Source organism: Diospyros lotus, chromosome 12 (assembly GCF_014633365.1).
Source record: "Diospyros lotus cultivar Yz01 chromosome 12, ASM1463336v1, whole genome shotgun sequence".
In the NCBI taxonomy this organism is placed as follows: domain Eukaryota; kingdom Viridiplantae; phylum Streptophyta; class Magnoliopsida; order Ericales; family Ebenaceae; genus Diospyros; species Diospyros lotus.
In genome coordinates, this window is record NC_068349.1 from 5,041,809 (window position 1) to 5,060,635 (window position 18,827).

General features: G+C 39.8%; 1 protein-coding gene across 7 annotated transcripts in view; it reads right to left on the minus strand.

Annotated features, from left to right (window-relative positions):
- The window catches only part of LOC127814233 (nodulin homeobox), a 36,784-nt gene extending 18,079 nt beyond the window's left edge, over positions 1-18,705 (minus strand). For 4 of the 7 annotated variants that reach the window (XM_052355605.1, XM_052355604.1, XM_052355603.1 and 1 more), the window contains exons 1-9: positions 18,431-18,705; positions 18,139-18,193; positions 17,047-17,169; positions 16,795-16,953; positions 11,130-11,213; positions 10,925-11,053; positions 10,461-10,679; positions 9,723-9,854; positions 9,553-9,648 (exon numbers count right to left, since the gene is read on the minus strand). In XM_052355605.1, coding sequence (XP_052211565.1) covers positions 9,553-9,648; positions 9,723-9,854; positions 10,461-10,679; positions 10,925-11,053; positions 11,130-11,213; positions 16,795-16,953; positions 17,047-17,169; positions 18,139-18,183 — 987 coding nt within the window. In that variant the 5' untranslated portion in view covers positions 18,184-18,193; positions 18,431-18,705. Of the gene's footprint in view, positions 1-9,552; positions 9,649-9,722; positions 9,855-10,460; positions 10,680-10,924; positions 11,054-11,129; positions 11,214-16,794; positions 16,954-17,046; positions 17,170-18,138; positions 18,194-18,430 lie in introns of those variants that run through there. The other 3 variants (XM_052355601.1, XM_052355602.1, XM_052355606.1) reach the window with 3 other exon arrangements.
- Positions 18,706-18,827: the final 122 nt, after the last annotated feature.

The following is an 18,827-nucleotide window of genomic DNA, read 5'->3' on the forward strand; positions in this document are numbered from 1 at the left end:
GGGATCTCTATGGACTTCATAGAAGGGCTACCCAAATCAAAGGGTAAGGATGTGGTGTTAATGATGGTGGTAGATAGGCTAACTAAGTTCTCCCATTTAATCAGTCTAACCCACCCCTTTTCAGCACAAGAAATAGCAAGAAAATTCATGGATTCAGTAGTTAAATTACACGGGGTTCTGAAATCCAATGTCTCGGATAGAGACAAGATCTTCACAAGCATGTTTTGGCAAGAATTGTTCAAAAGTATGGGGGTAGGGCTGCACATGTCCACAGCCTATCACCCCCAAACAGATGGCCGAACCGAGAGAGTTAACTAGTGTTTGAAAGCTTACCTGAGATGCATGTGTTTCAACAGACCAAAGAGTTGGAATAAATGGCTATCATTAGCTCAGTGGTGGTACAATTCCAACCACCACAGTGCCATTGACAGAAGTCCTTTTGAAGCTGTGTTTGGCTAGAAACCACCCCTCTTACCAGCCTTATCAAGTTCTACAACCACCCTGGCTTCGATAGAGCAATGCTTACAACAACGGCAGGGAGTGTTGAAGGAATTGAAGAGAGAATTGGCCATAGACCAAAAAAGAATGAAGTAGAATGCCGATAAGAAGAGGAGTGACATAACCTTTAAAATAGGGGACCAAGTCTATCTGAGAGTGAAGAGATCTATGCAGCAACCATTCACTGGTACCCTGGCATCCAAGTTAAGTCCAAAATACTTTAGGCCATATACTATCGAGACTAAAGTGGGACAGGTTGCCTACAAGCTCAAACTACCGCCACAAGTCCACATGCACCCTGTATTTCATGTGCCTCTACTTAAGAAAGTCATAAGTCCCCAAGCGGGTGGAGCCACAGGCTATTCTGGATAAGAGGGTCATCTACTAGGGGTCGTTACCCTTAACTTAAGTGCTGGTCAGGTGGTCTCACATGGATCCTCATCACACCACTTGAGAGTACTTATCGGAACTGCTAACCCAATTCCCACGAGCTACTGAACTTCTACAGATTCTTGAGGACAAGAATGTTTTCTAGGGGTGAGGAATGTTATGACCCAGTGGTAGTTTTGCAATTTTTTTGCAATTTCTATTATAATAACCGCAACCCACATAGGCCACCTGTAGCGGGAGCTAGAAGCTTCTTCCCACGGTTACAATATGAACCGAAGGGCCTATAAAAGGCCGATTACTTGAGGATGGGATTTCTATGTTGAATGAGAAGATATTTCCCTCTTAAACTCTTTCTCTCTTCCCTCTCAATTCTCTTATTTTCCCTCCCAATTCTGTCTCTAACTCTCTCTTGATCCTTTTAAAATTTTGTTCTCTCAAGTCTTACATCCGAGACTTGACAATAACATACTAGAGGGGCGTAGAGCAACATTGGCAGCAGCATACCTTAATGATGCGGGGGATGCTCGATATCAAGGGTGGTAGCAAACTAGGGTAGTGTGTCCTTGGGAGGAGTTAGTTGATAAATTGTGTGAGAGATTTGGAGACAAAAATAAGAAGGATGTGGTGGAAGAATTCAATAAACTGCAACAAGAATGAGGGGTACAGACTTACCGAGCCCGATTTGAGGAGTTGAGATCAATCATGGTCAACTTGAACCCCCAGCTCTCTGAAGCCTATTTTGTCTCTAACTTCATGAGTGGGTTGAATGAGGAACTCTGGCCTATGGTCAAGATGCTCCACCCGGAAACGATGGAGCAAGCAGCAGAGAATGCTAGGTTGCAAGAGATTGTAATAGAAGCTATCATGAAGAAGCAAAGACAGCAAAGTAAGGGAGCTAATATGGGGCTTGTAGTACTAATGGTGAAGGGGTATGGTAAGGAATTGGTACGGGTAAATCGGGGCAGAGAGGGATGACAGTGGTTGCACCTGGTAGTCACTCAGCAAGTCAGAGTGGGAATTTTATAAAGCAAAGAAGGCAGGTTGGGTTCTGTTTTAAATGTGGTGACCGGTATTATCCAGGGTATCAACGCAAGAGGCAATTACTCTTGTTGGAAGGAAAAGATGGAATAATGGAAGAAGTAGAGGAAATAATGGGAGCAGAGGAGTTAGAAGGGGAAGATAATGGAGAGATTTCGTTACATGCTCTCAAGGGGTTAACTAACAACAAAATCATTAAGGTGGAAGGTAAGGTGTAGGAGGGAAATTTGATGATTCTAATTGATAGTGGGAGTACCCACAGTTTCTTGGGTGAGAGCACTGCCAAGAAACTCTATTGTAGGCTTACCGAAACCTAACCCTTATCAATGACTATTGCCAACAGCAACAAAGTGCTAAGCAACTTAGCTTGCACAGGTTTTTGTTGGGAGATGCAAGGGGAGTAATTTGAGGCTGATCTAAGACTACTTAAGCTAGGGGGCTGCGACGTGGTGTTGGGGGTGGATTGGATGAAACAAGTTAGCCCTATCAGCTTTGACTTTAACCAAATGGAAGTGACCTTTGAGAAAGGTGGGAAGAAGCTTACCCTCATTAGCAGTAGGGAGATGGGGGCTTGTAAGATGATTACAAGGAGGAAGTTGCAGAAGTTACTCAAGCACAAGTGGGCTCAAGTAGCTCAACTGTTTTCTATCCAAGCAGTGGATGAGATAGAGGAAGGGAGTGAGCCAGAAGGGGAGTTCCATCTAACCACAATACTCCAAACTAAAGCCAATTGGAGGTACATTACTTAACCCGTCTTAATATGCTTTTGGCTGAATATGAGGAACTGTTTGTAGAGCCTAACTCCCTAACACCCAAAAGAACCCTCAACCACTCAATCAACCTAAAACCTAACTCAGAACTCATTAATGTCAAATGTTAGATCCTACAGATACCCCCCTTACCAGAAGACTGAAATTGAAAGAATACTTAAGGAGATGCTCCAACAATCCTTAATTAGACCAAGCCAAAGTCCCTATGCATCCCCTGTCTTTCTTGTCAAGAAAAAAGATAGTTCAAGGAGCTTTTGTGTTGACTATCGTCAACTTAATACCCTGACCATCAAAGACAAGTTCCCTATCCCTATAATCAAAAACTTACTCAATGAACTAAAAAATGCTACCATCTTCTCCAAATTAAACCTACGTTCGAGATATTATCAGATTCGTATGAATTATGATGACATCCACAAAACAACCTTCAGAACCCATCATGGCCACTATGAGTTCTTGGTGATGCCATTTGGGCTCACCAATGCCCCAACCACCTTTTAATCACTTATGAACCAAGTCTTTGTGCCTTTCCTACGCAAATTCATTCTAGTTTTATTCGATGACATCCTAATATACAGTTAGACCTTCAACCAACACTTACAGCACCTAAGGACTACATTCGAGGTCCTCAAGTCTAGCCAATTGTATATTAAACAGTCAAAATGTTTAGAAGTAGGTAGAATACTTGGGGCATGTTATTTCAGGTGCATGGGTAAGCATTGATCCGAGAAAAGTGGCAACTATGGTGAATTAGCCCAAACCTGCTAACCGTAGAGCATTGAGGGGTTTCTTGGGGTTGATAGGTTATTACAAAAGATTTGTGAAAAAGTATGGCCTCATAACCTGGCCACTAACAGAGCTATTGAAGAAAGATGGGCTTAGATGGGGATCGGAGGCAGAAAAAGCATTTGGGCAATTGAAAGAGGCCATGAGCAAGACCTTGGTGTCGGGTTTACCTGATTTCAGTAAACCTTTCACCCAGGAGACTGATGCTTGTAGCACGAGAATAGGAGTTGTGTTAATGCAAGAAGGGAAGCCCCTGGCTTATCTCAACGAAGCCTTGTCACCTAGGCATGAGGGGCTTAGCATATATGAGAAAGAGCTATTGGTTGTGGTGATGGCAGTGGAAAGGTGGAGACATTATTTGGAAAGAGGGCAGTTCATCATTAGAACTAACCATGAGAGTTTAAAATTCCTACTTCAGCAGAAGCTTCATATGCACCTTCAAAGGAAAGGGATGGCCAAACTTATGGGTTTGGATTATATCATACAATATAGGAAGGGAATAGAAAATGTGGTTGTCAATGCCATTTCCAAATGCCACAAGGAAGGACAAACAACAGCCCTTACTATGATAACCCCGGATTGGTATCGAAAGGTTGAGGAGAATTATGAAGGAGATAGCAAGATGAAGGAGTAAAGGGAGCAGTTGATTCTGAATCCTAACAGCAAGCTCGGGGTACACATTGAATTAGGGAGTGATAAGATATAAAGGGACACTAGTAATTAGGGGTAGTGAGACACTAAGGAAGCAGATATTGAGTTCCCTTCATGAGTCACCCTTGGGAGGCCATTCAGGAATTTAGAATACCTACTACAAGGTGAAGCAGATCTTCTATTGGACCCAGTTGAAAAGGTACATGACTGAGTATGTGTTAGCCTTTGATACTTGCAGTTGTTGCAAATATGAGACAATAGCTCCACCGAGCTTACTGCAACCCCTACCTATCCCTGCACAAGCATGGGAAAGTATAAGCATGGACTTTATTGTATTATGGTAGTGGTGGATAGATTCACCAAATTTGCACACTTTATTAGTTTAACCCATCCCTATTCTGCCCAAGAGGTGGCCAGAGTTTTCTTGGATCAAGTCATAAAGTTGCATAGAATTCCCAACTCAATAGTCTTTGATAAAGACAAGAAGATCTTCACGAGCTTATTATGGCAGGAGTTGATAAGATCCCTAAGGGTGTAGCTGAAGATGTCTATAGCTTACCATCCCCAAATGGATGGGTAAACTAAGCAGGTGGCATAAATGGGTTTCGCTTGGATAGTGGTGGTATAATTCCAGCCACCATGCATCAATCAAAAGGTTACCCTTTGAAGCATTGTTCGGTTACCAGCCCCCACTCTTTCCAACAGTATGGGAAATACTACGGTAGCTATGGTGGAGGCATATTTAGAGAAAAGACAAAGAGTATTGCAGCAGCTCAAAGAAGAACTTGCAATGGCCCAAAACCACATGAAGTAGCATGCAGATAGAAGAAGAAGTGAGAGGGAGTTTGATGTGGGAGAGAAAGTATATTTGAAACTCAGACCAACCCACCTCAAGACAATTGTTCGAGGCCGAATAACCAAATTGAGCCCCAGGTACTATGGGCCACACCTAATTGAAGCTAAGGTGGGAAAAGTGGCATATAGGCTAAAACTACCAGAAAAGTCCAGGATTCACCCAGTCTTTTACGTCTCTTTACCTAAGAGATTGGTGGGGACACAGCAGATGACTTCTAGCTTGCCTTAACTGTCAAGAGAAGTGATTGTGACAATAGAACCCAGCTTAAAAATAGACATTAGAGTTTTGTACAAGCATGGAGCCCCCTATCATATAGGTGTTGGTGAAGTGGTCCAACCTTCCACACGAAAACAACACTTGGGAATATTTGCCTAACTTATTAAGGCAATTTCCCCAAGCAGCCAGCCTACTCAACATTTCTTGAGGACAAGAAAAATCTCAAGCATGGGGGAATTTGTCATGGTACAAATACCTAGAGGGGGAATGTACCATGCAAGTGGCATGGCCTTCACGTGTAACAGTTAGAGAGTTGGGTAGTTATTTCTAGAAGGGGGTACAACTCTAAATAAAGCTTTCTTTTGGCGAAAGCTGTGGCCGCAGGATCCTCTATATAAAGGACCCGATTACTTGTAATGAGGCATGCTGAAATTTGAATTGAAATTCTCCCTCATTTCTCTCTCTCTCCCTCTCAATTCTCTCTTTCTCTCTCCCTCTTTCTCTGAACTCTACCAAATCTTGAGGGATCTGACATAGATCTTGCAAATTCCATCCCAAGGAAGTAACTTTAGGAGTCCTAAGTCCTTGATCTCAAACTCGTGTGCTAGTTTCCTCTTAAGCTCTCCAAGCTCTCCCATGTCATCACCAATCATTATTATATCATTCACATACACAATCAAAATAACCCTTTTATCGCCTCTAGAGTGCTTGAAGAACATTGTGTGGGCGGCTTGACTCTGAGTATAACCATAGCTCTTCACTGCCTTACCAAACATTTCAAACCACACTCTTGGAGATGGTTTCAAACCATACAAAGATTTTTTAGTCTACAAACCCTGTTGGTATTGAGGCTCTTCTCAAATCTAGGTGGGAGGTCTATAAACACTTCTTCCTCCAAATCACCATTTAGAAAGGCATTCTTTACATCAAGTTGGTGCAGAGGCCAATCAAAATTCACCACGAGAGAGAGGACTCGAATAGAATTTATCTTTGCCACCAAAGCAAAGGTCTCTTGATAGTCAATATCTATGTTTGGGTGAACTTCTTGGCAACAAGTTTTGCCTTGTACCTTTCTATGCTCCCATCTGCCTTACATTTTACAGTGAAGACCCACTTACAACCTATAGTTGTTTTGCCTCTCAGTAGCTCCACATTCTCCCAAGTCCCATTCTTTTCAAGAGCATTCATCTCCTCCTTTACTGCTAACTTTCAATCTGGGTCACCTAGAGCATCCGGAATAGTTTTTGGAACATGTAGGTTAGAAATATTATAAAGAAAGGCTTTATGGTTATTGGACAATTTCTGGTATGACAAGTATTTGGCAATAGGGTGTTTGGTACAAGATCTCACCCCTTTTCTAGTAGCAAACATCATGATTGAACAAGTCAAATAAGAAAGAATCCGAAGAAAGTTTAGAGTTAACCTGAAAAGAAGAAAAACCATCATTCGGAGATGTCGATTATTCAATTGTTAGAGGAATATTTGGATTAATAGTATTCTTCTGAGTTTGCCTTCTCGTATAAAACTGAAGCTCTGGTTTTGGATTGCTTTAATCTGTTTGTGGTAATTCTCCCCCTAGTTCCAATCCCATCATGCTAGGTACTTGTGAACTGAACACATCTTGTTCCTTAATTTTTTTAACATTTGTTTCCTCGGATTGTTTATCAAAGTGGAGTGGAGTGTCAATCATGGTTGGAAGAGGATCATGGATTTTTAGAAAAGTATCGTCCTCAACATAAAGTTTCAAAAAATTATCTTCTTCCACAATATTCTCCCCTTGAAATGGCTCGGTTGTTTCTAGATTTTGTGGTTAAGATTCATGGAGTCCCTAAGTCCATTGTGTCGGATAGGGATAAAATTTTTACAAGCACTTTCTGGCATGAGTTATTCAGGAGTTTGGGAGACAGGCTACACATGTTGACAACCTACCACCCAGAAACCGATGGGCAAATTGAGAGGGTGAATCAATACCTAGAGGCATATTTGAGGTGCATATGTTTCACTAAACCTAAGAGTTAGAACAAGTGGTTGTCTCTAGCACAATGGTGGTACAATTCTAGCTACCATAGTGCTATACTATTAAAAGGACCCCCTTTGAAGCAACATTTGGGTACAGCCCTCCCTTATTACTAGCCATTCCTAATTCTCTGACCACTATGACAGCAATTGAGCACTACTTACAATAGAGACAGGAGGTATTGACAGTCCTAAAGAGAGAACTTGTTGCAGCCTGGAACCGAATGATACAGACTGCCAATAAGAGGAGGAGTGACAGATCATTTATGGTGGGGGGCAGGGTGTTTCTTAAGGTCAACCACTTCCTACACCCTATTTTTTCAGCCACCATAGCCTCAAAGCTCAGCCCAAAATACTTTGGGCCCTATACCATAGTAGCTTACAGGTTGCAGTTACCTACGGGAATGAATATACATCCTGTGTTCCATGTCTCATTGCTCAAAAAATCAGTGGGACATAATGCTTCTGCTAGTCCGAATCTGCCCCCTGTGGAAGAAGATCCTGAAGGAGTGATTAAGCCCCAGGCCATTATGGACAAGAGGATAATTTACCAGGGCACAACACCCATCACACAAGTATTGGTGCAGTGGACACACCTGCACCCTGATCATACTACTTGAGAATACTTGACAGAATTGTTGAAACAGTTCCCATGAGCGACCAACCTACTTTAAATTTTTTAGGGCAAGAATTTTATCATTAGGAGGGGAATTGTTACGACCCAGGGGTAGACTAGACATTTTGGGGGGAAATCTTGTAACCGATTGCAACAAACAGGAAGTTAAGGGGTGATAGGCGGTTGTAGACAGTTGGTTGAATTGTTGGAAACGGTTACAACTCTTTCAGCTGACTGTTAACTATCAAACTGAAAGGAGTAGCCTTTAAGAAGGCTGTTGTAGAGAATCGGGATCAGCTTTTGGCAATAACAGAATTCTCCTCATTCTATTTTCTCTCTCAAATCTCTCCCTCTTGTTTCTTCTCTCTCTCGTTCTATCTGTTCCTTCCTCAACTTCTATTTTTTTCTTCTTGAATTCTACCAAAATTCCCAAATTGCCCAACCCTCAACTTGAGGGTGTGACAAAGACTTGTCACAGAAGCTGGCATAACCTCCCTGACAACAAAGAAAGAATTAACAAAAACTAAAAACTTTCCTTAGCCACAAAACATTGGAGGAAGAGATGGTCCACTGGCTTGTCATTACTCTTGCCCATAAAATGACCATCAAAGGACAATCTACCTTTTCCTCAGGTTGTCAGAAGTAAGAATAGCCACCCAGAAAAAGAATGCAACTCTTTGGAGAACCTCAATATCCAAAATTAGCATCCAAGCAAATTCCAGCCTCTCTTTTTCCCAAAGAGCCTCATAAAAGAAACGTGACCATTTCCTCTTACAGTTGGCATCATGCTCATCTACATTCCCCTTGGCCACCCAAGGGATGGTCATCAGGCAATCATAGAATGACATCATGGAAATCAACTTTCCAATCCGAAAAATTACATTTTAACTGCAGAAAAAACAACACCCTCAGGATAGACAGATAAACACTCACTAACAAGAGCTTTTTTGAAAGCCAAAGAGAACAAAATTCAGATTATTATTAAAAAAAAAAGAAAAAGAAAAACACTCCTTCCTTGAAAGACCTATTCCCTCACCACTTATCCTCTGAAAACATCACCAGAGACTTAAGCCACATGGTACTAAATAGAATTTGAGAAACCTCAATAAACTTTTTATAGCCTCCAAAGACCAAAAGGAGAGGGTTAAAGATCCTACTTGTATGCCAACCCCCTCTAGTGCACCCATAACTATTCACCGTCACTCTTTTCCACAAACTGCCTCTATCATTAGAAAATCAAAAAGGTAGGTAGGGTTACTCTTATTAGAAGTTCCCTTTATGACACAAACAATGAATCAGAGGTACATATATGATATAATATTATGATACATTTGCCCTTGCATTGCGTCACAACCGAACACGTAAATAATCAATGAGAGCTTTTCCACAGCATCCTGCTGCTCCCGTTTCCTACTCAGCTTCAATTTTAACAAGAAAGGAGAAACACACATGCACAAAATTATTTCAGTCAAGAGAAGAGAAAGACAAAGGATAGAGAGCTCAAGTTCTTTTAAACATATTATCTTTTTTATCACTTCCACGATGCAATACTGAAAAGCAAAGCAAATTGAGGCATGTTGGTCTGCTTATGTACCATCCTTTCCAACAAGTCATTAAAACAGTTTTTTTTTTGCTAAGTATGAAAAGGGCATTCATGATCCATAAGAAGAACCTCATAAAAGATAACAACACCCTACAAAATGCTAAGAACGAACCTCTAAGGCAACAGATTTTGCCAGATTCAGGGTTTGAGGAGTGCTGGCTACCTCATCCAGGTAAGAGATACTTTCTGCTTCGCAGAGATGCAACAGCTAAACAGAAATTTTTAATTAGCTTAAGCCTCCAGTTAAGTTTTTAAGAAATCAAGACAATCACTTGGGCTTACAACTGATAAAATTTTAGACTTCAGCCTGGAAACGGCAGCCACAACAAAGGATGACTCTTTAAAAGGTGGCATTATCTTTAGATTCAATATAGCTTGAGCCAGTAAAAGAATGCCACCTTTTCCACATAATTCCTGAAATAGTAACAAAAGTAGACTTTGTGTTAAAAGCAATACCACATTTAAGAAAATACCCTAGGTTAAAAGTCAGGGCATAAGACATAGGCAGTTTGAAATTAAACAAGAAGGCAAACCACATCCAGATTCATTGCAAGAAATAATGCGTAAATGGTTCCATATCTCAAGAAGTTTCCATGAGATTCACATGGAGAAGTGCTATAGTTGCTAACAATATGTCAATAACCACGCAAAACAAACAGAGAATGTGTAGCCATGATATATATGGTCTCATCTCATTGGGGAATATTGAATCCACACACTATTAGGTTTCTTTTGGCAAGTAATCATACCATTATGACATAATAAATCATGGTACAAATTTCTTCAATTACCCACCAAATCACAGCACTTTTCTTTTTAATCATTGAACCCACTCAAAAAATCAGTGATGGTGAAGTGCTGCTAGAAATCATCAAGTCTACCTTCAGTACCTTTGGTTCCAGTTTAAAAGAAAACTGTTTGCCTTATTCCAACGCAATAGAAGAGATGACATGCATTGCATTTCCAACTACTTGTCACCAAATTCCAACAGGTAGAATGGAAAGAGTTCTTAATAAAAACCTTATTTTTGACAAGGCGCTCTCGGAATGACTTCTGCTGACACAGTGATTGAAGAAACTGCAAAGAAGCCTCACATTGCTGGCACAAATAATCCAATGTTCCTTCAGCAATAGAACCTGAGTTTATTTCCATATCAGTACATTGACCAGTCATCTTATACTGGAGAAATTTGATGTCCACTCGAAGTGCTGCAAAAGCAGCATCCATAAATATATCAACCTATGACAGAAAGATCCACAGTCAGCCATCCGCCTCATGTTTTTTGCCTCTGTAAGCAATAGCTCATGGTATGTATATCCAATAAGAAAAATGTGGCATCACTAATAGAAGAGAACATTTTAGAGCAATCAACATGCATGCACAGGCTCTTAAATCCAAACAAGTAGCACTGTAGCTTACATTACTTAGTTTTGATAACAGACCATTGTTCTGCAGTCATAAAAGTGAACAAGTTAAAAATTTACCTTACGGTGAGCAACCAAAACAGAAGCAGTATCTTGCCACTGAGAAGCAATACATCCTGTCAATAGGTATAGACTACAGGCTACTAAAGTTGAATGCAGTAGGGGCATAAAACTTGTTCTGTGGTGTTCCTACATCAAATCATGTAAACCTCAGTGCACAGAAGCAACATGAGAAATAGCTAAAAGAAGAGAATAAATGGGTAACCTGTCTATAATTGCTGAGAACTATAAGAAGATAAAAGACCAAATCCAGAAGCTGCTCTGATATTTTCACATCATCTAGTAAAATCTGAAAGAATATAAAATAATTATTGTTTTCATTGATCAGACAAGAATTATGTAAACTATTAATAAAAGCCAGTGCAATTAAACTTTCAAAATAGTTAGGAACGTAGACGAGAAAACACTAAAGGGAACATAGGCATAAGCAATCAAAGCAAGAGTGAGCCAAATGAATCCAAGCAAAGAGTTGGACCAATTTACATGTTGCTTTATCTTACTTATCAAAAGTTTTACCAAAGTGTATAAACCAATAATTAGAATCTCCAGCACAATATTTAGAGTTCAAACAGGTTTTCCCAGACACCTCTAAACTCCCAGGAGAAAACAAAAGTCAGCTACTGCAAAAAGTAGAAGTGTCAATGGGAGGTTAGATTATAATAAGCTCCCAGATTCCAACTTCCTTGGAACTCAGATAATCTTGTAAATGAGTTTTATGTATTAATAGAATCATCAGCTACTGTAAAACTTACCATAAAAAAAAACTCAAAATAATAAAGAACACCAGAGTAGATTATAATGACAATTGCTTCATGGGAAAAACAAACTACTATATTGGTCCTATGACAGATGAAGCATGAACATGACTAGATAGCTTCATGGGGAATAGACTGTCAAGACCTAGATGAATTAGGAAGTTATTTTTATTTACAATTATGCATTAGGAGTAGTTGAGTATTATGTACAGTTAATTGACAGTTATGGAGGAGTGGGGAAGTAGTGGAGTAGTGGTAACAGCTGTAAAATAACTGCCAGATAGCTTTATATATAGGCTATGCCACCATTCCAAGAATCATATCAGAATTATTGGAATATCAGAACTCAAGTCTCTTACTCTCAATTCTCTCCCTATATATCTGTTTCCCCCCACAATTCTGTCAGCTTCTCCCTCATTTTTGTCTGTTTCTCCCTATTATTCTGTCTTCTTCTTCCTCAATTCATTCTATTTCTCCCTCACTCTCAATTCTATCTTCAAGGAAAGCCTTAGTTAGGACTAGGATCCTGACATAGACCCATAAGGATACTAGCAGGACATTGGAACATCAAGAAATGGCACTAGTTGCCTCTGGAGGCAGCACTAGCATACATACTCCTCCATGAATGAAACACTGGAGAAACACAAAGGGATGGAGTTTTACCAGATTTTGAGAATTCAGTCTTGTTATCCTAGGACTATGCGGAATGACCCTTGGATGATATATGCCTCTCTCAACACTCTCAAAATCCACCCAGCAATTATAGGAATTGAAAATAGAAAACATAAGAACAAGAAACAGAAAGCAAACCACACAACGCAAAGATTTATCCTGGTTCGGTTTCCTTTGAGGAAACCTACATCCAGCCTTCAAAGAGTCCTTCTAGCAGTCTTATTAAGGAGAAGAAATACCAGTACAGCAGTAAGATCTCCCCCCTATTCCCGAGTACAAAAACAACAACTTCTTTTCCAAGATTACAAAGCTAAAAACAGAACTCTAGCATTTCTCTCAGAGAATACAATGCACTCGTTACAATAGAAGAGAATAGAATGGCCGCACACACCCCCTAGCACTCTATTTATAGAGCTGGCAGTTATCTCTAGAGAAAACATTAGATATTTACAGTTTAACTCCCCTAATTTCCATCAATTACAGTTTGGGATATAAACTTATATCTAATTCTTCAATGGCCCTCTAGAACACTGCCATCACACACTGCTTGCACTTTTCTTCTTCTTATACCATATACTCGAGACAATATTTCAACAAATCTCCACTATTGTCTTGAGTATACTTCAGCCTTCATCCATCAAGCCTTGGCCTTTCAATAGATGAACTTCTCCTGCTCTCATCTTGCTCTTCATATGACCTGCTGCTCCTGATCACTCAAGACATAAAACAAACATATCAAACAAAACAATGCTGAAAAACATAACAATGGACCACCTTTGAATAAATTCCTAGCTGCAATAACTAAACTTGCAACTCTCATTAAATATTATCTTCCTCGAGGGATTTCCTAATGAATATATTCGTAACATCAATACGATAGGTCTCTACATGGTGTCTACCTACACTCCACCATAAATAAAAATCCATACTTGATGTTACTCATTAATCCAAAGAGGTTCCATCCTTTTACACAGCATCACAACACAGTGAACCTTACCCGGATTGGCCTTAACTTTGCTAGACTTACTCTTAGCACCCAAAACTGGCCTTTTAGGATTTACCACTGACTTTCTCTTATGTTTGTTTCAAACTTTGAGAACTGCTCAACTCTCTTGAGACTCTTCTAAGTACCAGCCTACCAAGATATGCTTAAGATTTGGGTAACCTAGGCTGCCATAAGCTGTCCATTTCTATTCCAACCTCTATGCCTGATCTTTCCAGCTTCTCCTCCTTCCAACAATCTCAAATACTGAACTACAACCTCAGCTACACCTTGAGATTCCCATTGGATAACTATCAATGAAGCTGCCTTACTTATCCTAGGCATACCATTGAAATTGACACAGCTTCCTCATGCACTCAATTTACCCTTTGGACTATCACAATCTTATATCTTACCTAGGGAATTACTATCATACCTAGAGAGACCTTCTAAGCAACCAATCCTTGCTTACCTTTCCCTCTAGGCTATTATCCCTTGGCTACACTATAAGATCCCTTTTCTCTCTTAATTTCCACATGGATAATGGCTATTAGAGATTACCTATTTGATCCAAATTAAGCCTTCATGTGCTGCTATAACCAATGGCCATGTCTAGCCATTTCCCTAGACTTTTCCCATTTCCCAGCACTTCCTTAATTTACAAATAGACACTACAACAGCCACCCCTTTAACCTAAGAGATATACCATTTAAGTCCAATATTCTCCCCAAATTTACATGGCTCCATGCCATTCATTTGGACAAGAGTGCATCACCTCTTCTTATACAAGAGATTCTATTTTCCAGCCTGCTCCTTAGCACTCAAACCTGAGCCTAAGCATCCTTCAAACCCAACATTCCATACCTCACTGGTAGATTACTTGAGGTTCTATCTTTTACCCATCCTTGGCAACACTAGCCCTTCTATTCCCTTGCTCATTACCTACAAGATGATTCTCCTTCCCTTTCCTTGCTTAATCCAGATTTTGATCAACCAAGGGCTTCACCATACAAGACAACCCTTGCACACACCCTTATCCCCTCACTGACACAAGGACCCTCACTGCAAGAGCAAAACCTATCTTAAACACTAGCTTCCTCCCTCTCACAATTCAGCCCAAGCTTACACAATGAATCTGATCAAAAAACATTTTCCAGATTTCCATATTGCTATACCCTGGTTCATGGGTTAGTTTTGGACATTCCCAAAGGATTCTCCTTGCTGGCCAGCATTCCAAATTCCATCCCCTGGCCTTGGAATCAACTAATTCCATGTCCTATTAGAGTTTTCCCTCATAGGTAAGAACCCTAGCTTTAGGAGACTTAGGTATACCTATTACACAACTCCGCACACCTAACCCTTCACACCAGAAGCAATTTCCAGCAAGCTTCCTAAATTCCAGCAAGCTCATATACACTTGGGAATTCCTTAGGAACACATCATCTTCACTAGGTTCACCTCACCTAGCTCCACCATGAGACAAGGCCTAGATAGGTCCCCCTAGATCCTAGAAACTGATCTCTAATGGGCTTGATACTTTACTCTTGATTATTGCCTACTAACACCATATCACCTACTATGACTCTATAAATTGAAAAAACCATTTCCTATGATAAGTCCACCCTAAACCTAGAAACTATGCTATATTTCCAGCATTTCTAAATACTTATAGGGCATCTGCACTATCATAGTCAGCCTCACACACAGATGAAGAAATTCCAGGGTTTTTCTCTAGGATTTCACTCTTTCTTTTGGGACAATTTTTCTTAATATGTCCCTCATCATGGCAGTGATAGCATCTTATCATTTTCTTGCCATTCCTAGACTTTGACCTAGACCTACCCTTAAATTTAGGGTCCTTGTTTTCTGGTCTAGTCCCAACTGTAAGAGCATCATGTATAGAGTTCTTTCCTTCAACCTTATGTTGTAATTCCTTGGAACTCAAGGCTCCGGTCACATCATCTAGAGACAACTTGTCTCTACCATGTTTTAAGATGTCAACAAAGGTTTCATATGACTTTGGTAGAGAGTGCAATAAGACTAAGGCCTTATCCTCATCATCATATTTAATGTCTATGTTCTCAAGATCCAAACATAACTTGTTAAACTCATCTATGTGCTCCTGCAGTTTCTTACCTTCATCCATTCTAAAGGAGAAAAATTTGGTTTTCAAATATAACCTAGTAGACAAGGTTTTAGTCAAGTAAAGGGTCTCCAATCTTTTCCAAAGGTCTAATGCCGTGGTCATTTTGGCCACTTCCCTCAAGACTTTGTCCCCTAAACTTAAAATCAAGGTGTTAAAAGCTTTCTTGTCAATATCTTTCTTTTCTTTTGATTTTTCCTTTTTTTGTTCTTCAGTGGAGGTTTCAGGCAGAGTTTCTTCCTCATCTAAAGCCTCTTCTAGTCCTAGATTCCCTAGCAATGCCCTCATTTTCATCCTCCAAATGCCGAAATCATTCTGGCCATCAAACTTCTCAATATCATATCTAGTTGCAGCCATTATAACACTATTCTATGATAGAGAATTCAAAACAGATGAAATCTTGAAGGTTCTTGGACTGTTCTTGAACCTAAAAACTAGCTCTGATACCAATTTGTTATCCTATGACTATGCGGAATGACCCTTGGATGATATATGCCTCTCTCAACACTCTCAAAATCCACCCAGCAATTATAGGAATTGAAAATAGTAAACATAAGAACAAGAAACAGAAAGCAAACCACACAACGCAAAGATCTATCCTGGTTCGATTTCCTTTGAGGAAATCTACATCCAGCCTTCAAAGAGTCCTTCTAGCAGTCTTATTAAGGAGAAGAAAGACCGGTACAGCAGTAAGATCTCCCCCTATTCCCGAGTACAAAAACAGCAACTTCTCTCCCAAGATTACAAAGCTAAAAACAGAACTCTAGCCTTTCTCTCTAAGAATACAATGCACTCGTTACAATAGAAGAGAATAGAATGGCCGCACACACCCCCTAGCACTCTATTTATAGAGTTGGCGGTTATCTCTAGAGAAAACATTAGATATTTACAGTTTAACCCCCTTAATTTACATTAATTACAATTTGGGATATAAACTTCTATCTAATTCTTCAATGGCCCTCTAGAACACTGCCATCACACACTGCTTGCACTTTTCTTCTTCTTATACCATATACTCGAGACAATATTTCAACAAGTCTCATGCATATTCCTAACAGGTAGATCCACTTAGGTCCAGCACAGGTCCCTCACATGCCCATGGCATCCACTGCACATAGTAAGAGAATTTTTCTTTGCGCCCCCCCTCCCCCCCCCCCCCCCCCCCCCCCCCCCCCAAAACCATCCTCTCCACAATAAATGGAAAACAAAAAGGGAAAAATGGGAAGAGGAAATAACTATCTTATGTCACATTTTCAGATAATATATAGCCACAATAAACCTTCAATACAACAACCAAATAAATAGAACTTGTGCCAACCTGCTCTAGCTTAGGATGTCTAGGTGCTAGATCGCACAAGGAGTGCAAGAGTCGAACCCCGCATAACAAATATTTGAACAAGGCTTCATCTCTTTCAGACAACATGACCTTTGCAACGAGATGCAACGGGAGATACCTTGCAAATTTTTCCACCTCAATCTGAAATGTTAAGATATGTCAAATTGACACAATAAGTGCAAAAAGCAATCTCTAGTGCCAAAAACAAAATAATTCTTAGTAGTAACCACCCACCAGAATAGATGACCCAGTTTCAGTGAACATCTGAAGGACAAAATTCTCTGAGTTAATTAGTTTATTAAGCTCCAGAGTGCTGAGCTTGTGTAATTCTTTCACTGCAGAAATTAAGTCAACAGCCTGTCCAGAGGGTGGAAATGTGAGAAAAAGTAGCCAAGCTTCTAACAAAATTGAGCTGAGCTTGTGTAATACCTTTGTAAGGCCATTATATCTTACTTCTCATCAAGATCTTTTTTGTCACCTTCTTTATCTTTTGCTACAAATTGCCTCCATTTCACACATGCATCTCATAGGTGTGTCTTCAGTCTTCTTACATGACCAAGTTATCTTAATCGTGTTTCTTACATCCTATCTTTAATAAGAGCTACTCCCACCTTATTACACATGATTTCATTTCTTATTTACTCATTTATCATATCATTTTCATCTTAGCAACACTCATATTTTGCATAGTACCTAACTAACCAACATTTTGGGCCATAAAACAAAAAAAGTCTTTAACAACCCAACAAAAAAGTCCTATATTAAAAAGATAATAATAATAAATTAGAGAGGAGAAAAGACATAAATGAAAAGTCAAAGTAGAGTCAACAAACACAAACAAAAACAGAACAAAATAAGGCCTATAGTAGCAACGACAATTTAAATGTGAATGGTTATATTTGGGTTTCATTTATATTTTTAAATGCATTATACTAAACCTCTTATTGGGATTTAGAAGAACCTTGTCCACAACCTCTTTTTTCTTTTTAAGAAGAAGAAGAAGAAGAAGAGGAGGAAGAATTTGTACACAATAAATGGTTTCAATCTTAGCATTTGGTCCGTTCTACCCTCCAAATACCAAGAGCCGAAGACACTGAAATATGTGGAAACTAAATCTTTTCTACTGTTTGAATAAATTCTGAAAAATAAATATAAATAGTTAAACCAGGAATAACATACCCACTGAACTGCTCTCCAGACAACTCAAGAGGGCAAAAACAGCTTATCAATTTACGGAACTTTTCCCAATGCAATAGAAAAATTACAGAATTCTTCCCGCATCAGCAGCACACAATGATAAGGTTGAAAGTGCAATTCGCGACTTACTTGATGTCCCGTGCCAGTAGATGATTCTTCCCTGCCGTGCCTCATTCTTTGCAATCTGAAGCCAACGAACAAAACAAAGCATGTAAAATTTATGTATATGCATGCGCATACTCATACAGATTCAAATGTATACACGCAGAATCTTCAGAGAAACGAAACAAAAACCCTAGATTTATGGCAAGACAAGCGAATTGGACGTCTAAACCCTAAAAATACGAAAAAAAAAATAGCGACTTTCAGTAAATAAATATACAGCGCGAAACAGTGCAAATTCAGAACAGTGAGTGGTGACCTTCAGTCAACTGTAGCGACAGAATCGAAGAGAGCGAGAGAGAATCTTCGAGCGACAAAAATTGAGAGCAAAAATTAATAACAAATAAGAGAGAAATTCGCGAGCCCAAACCGTACGAATGTACGTGCTGGAGTTGGGATTTTCCGGGCGCAGCGTTGATACTCTGATTGTGGACTACGTTAACATGCGCTTTTGTTGATTAATTACTGGCTCGTGATGGGGACGGCGATCGCTAAATTGCGCCGGTGCGGTGAGTCGCATAACCTGAGCGCCAGGCAAGAGAGACGGAACTCACAAATACTCTATTCTATAATAATATATGGTATTAGGCCAATGATTTCGGAAACTAAGAAGCGAGCTGCCGATACGTAAAGCCGACGAATCGAATGACGGAATT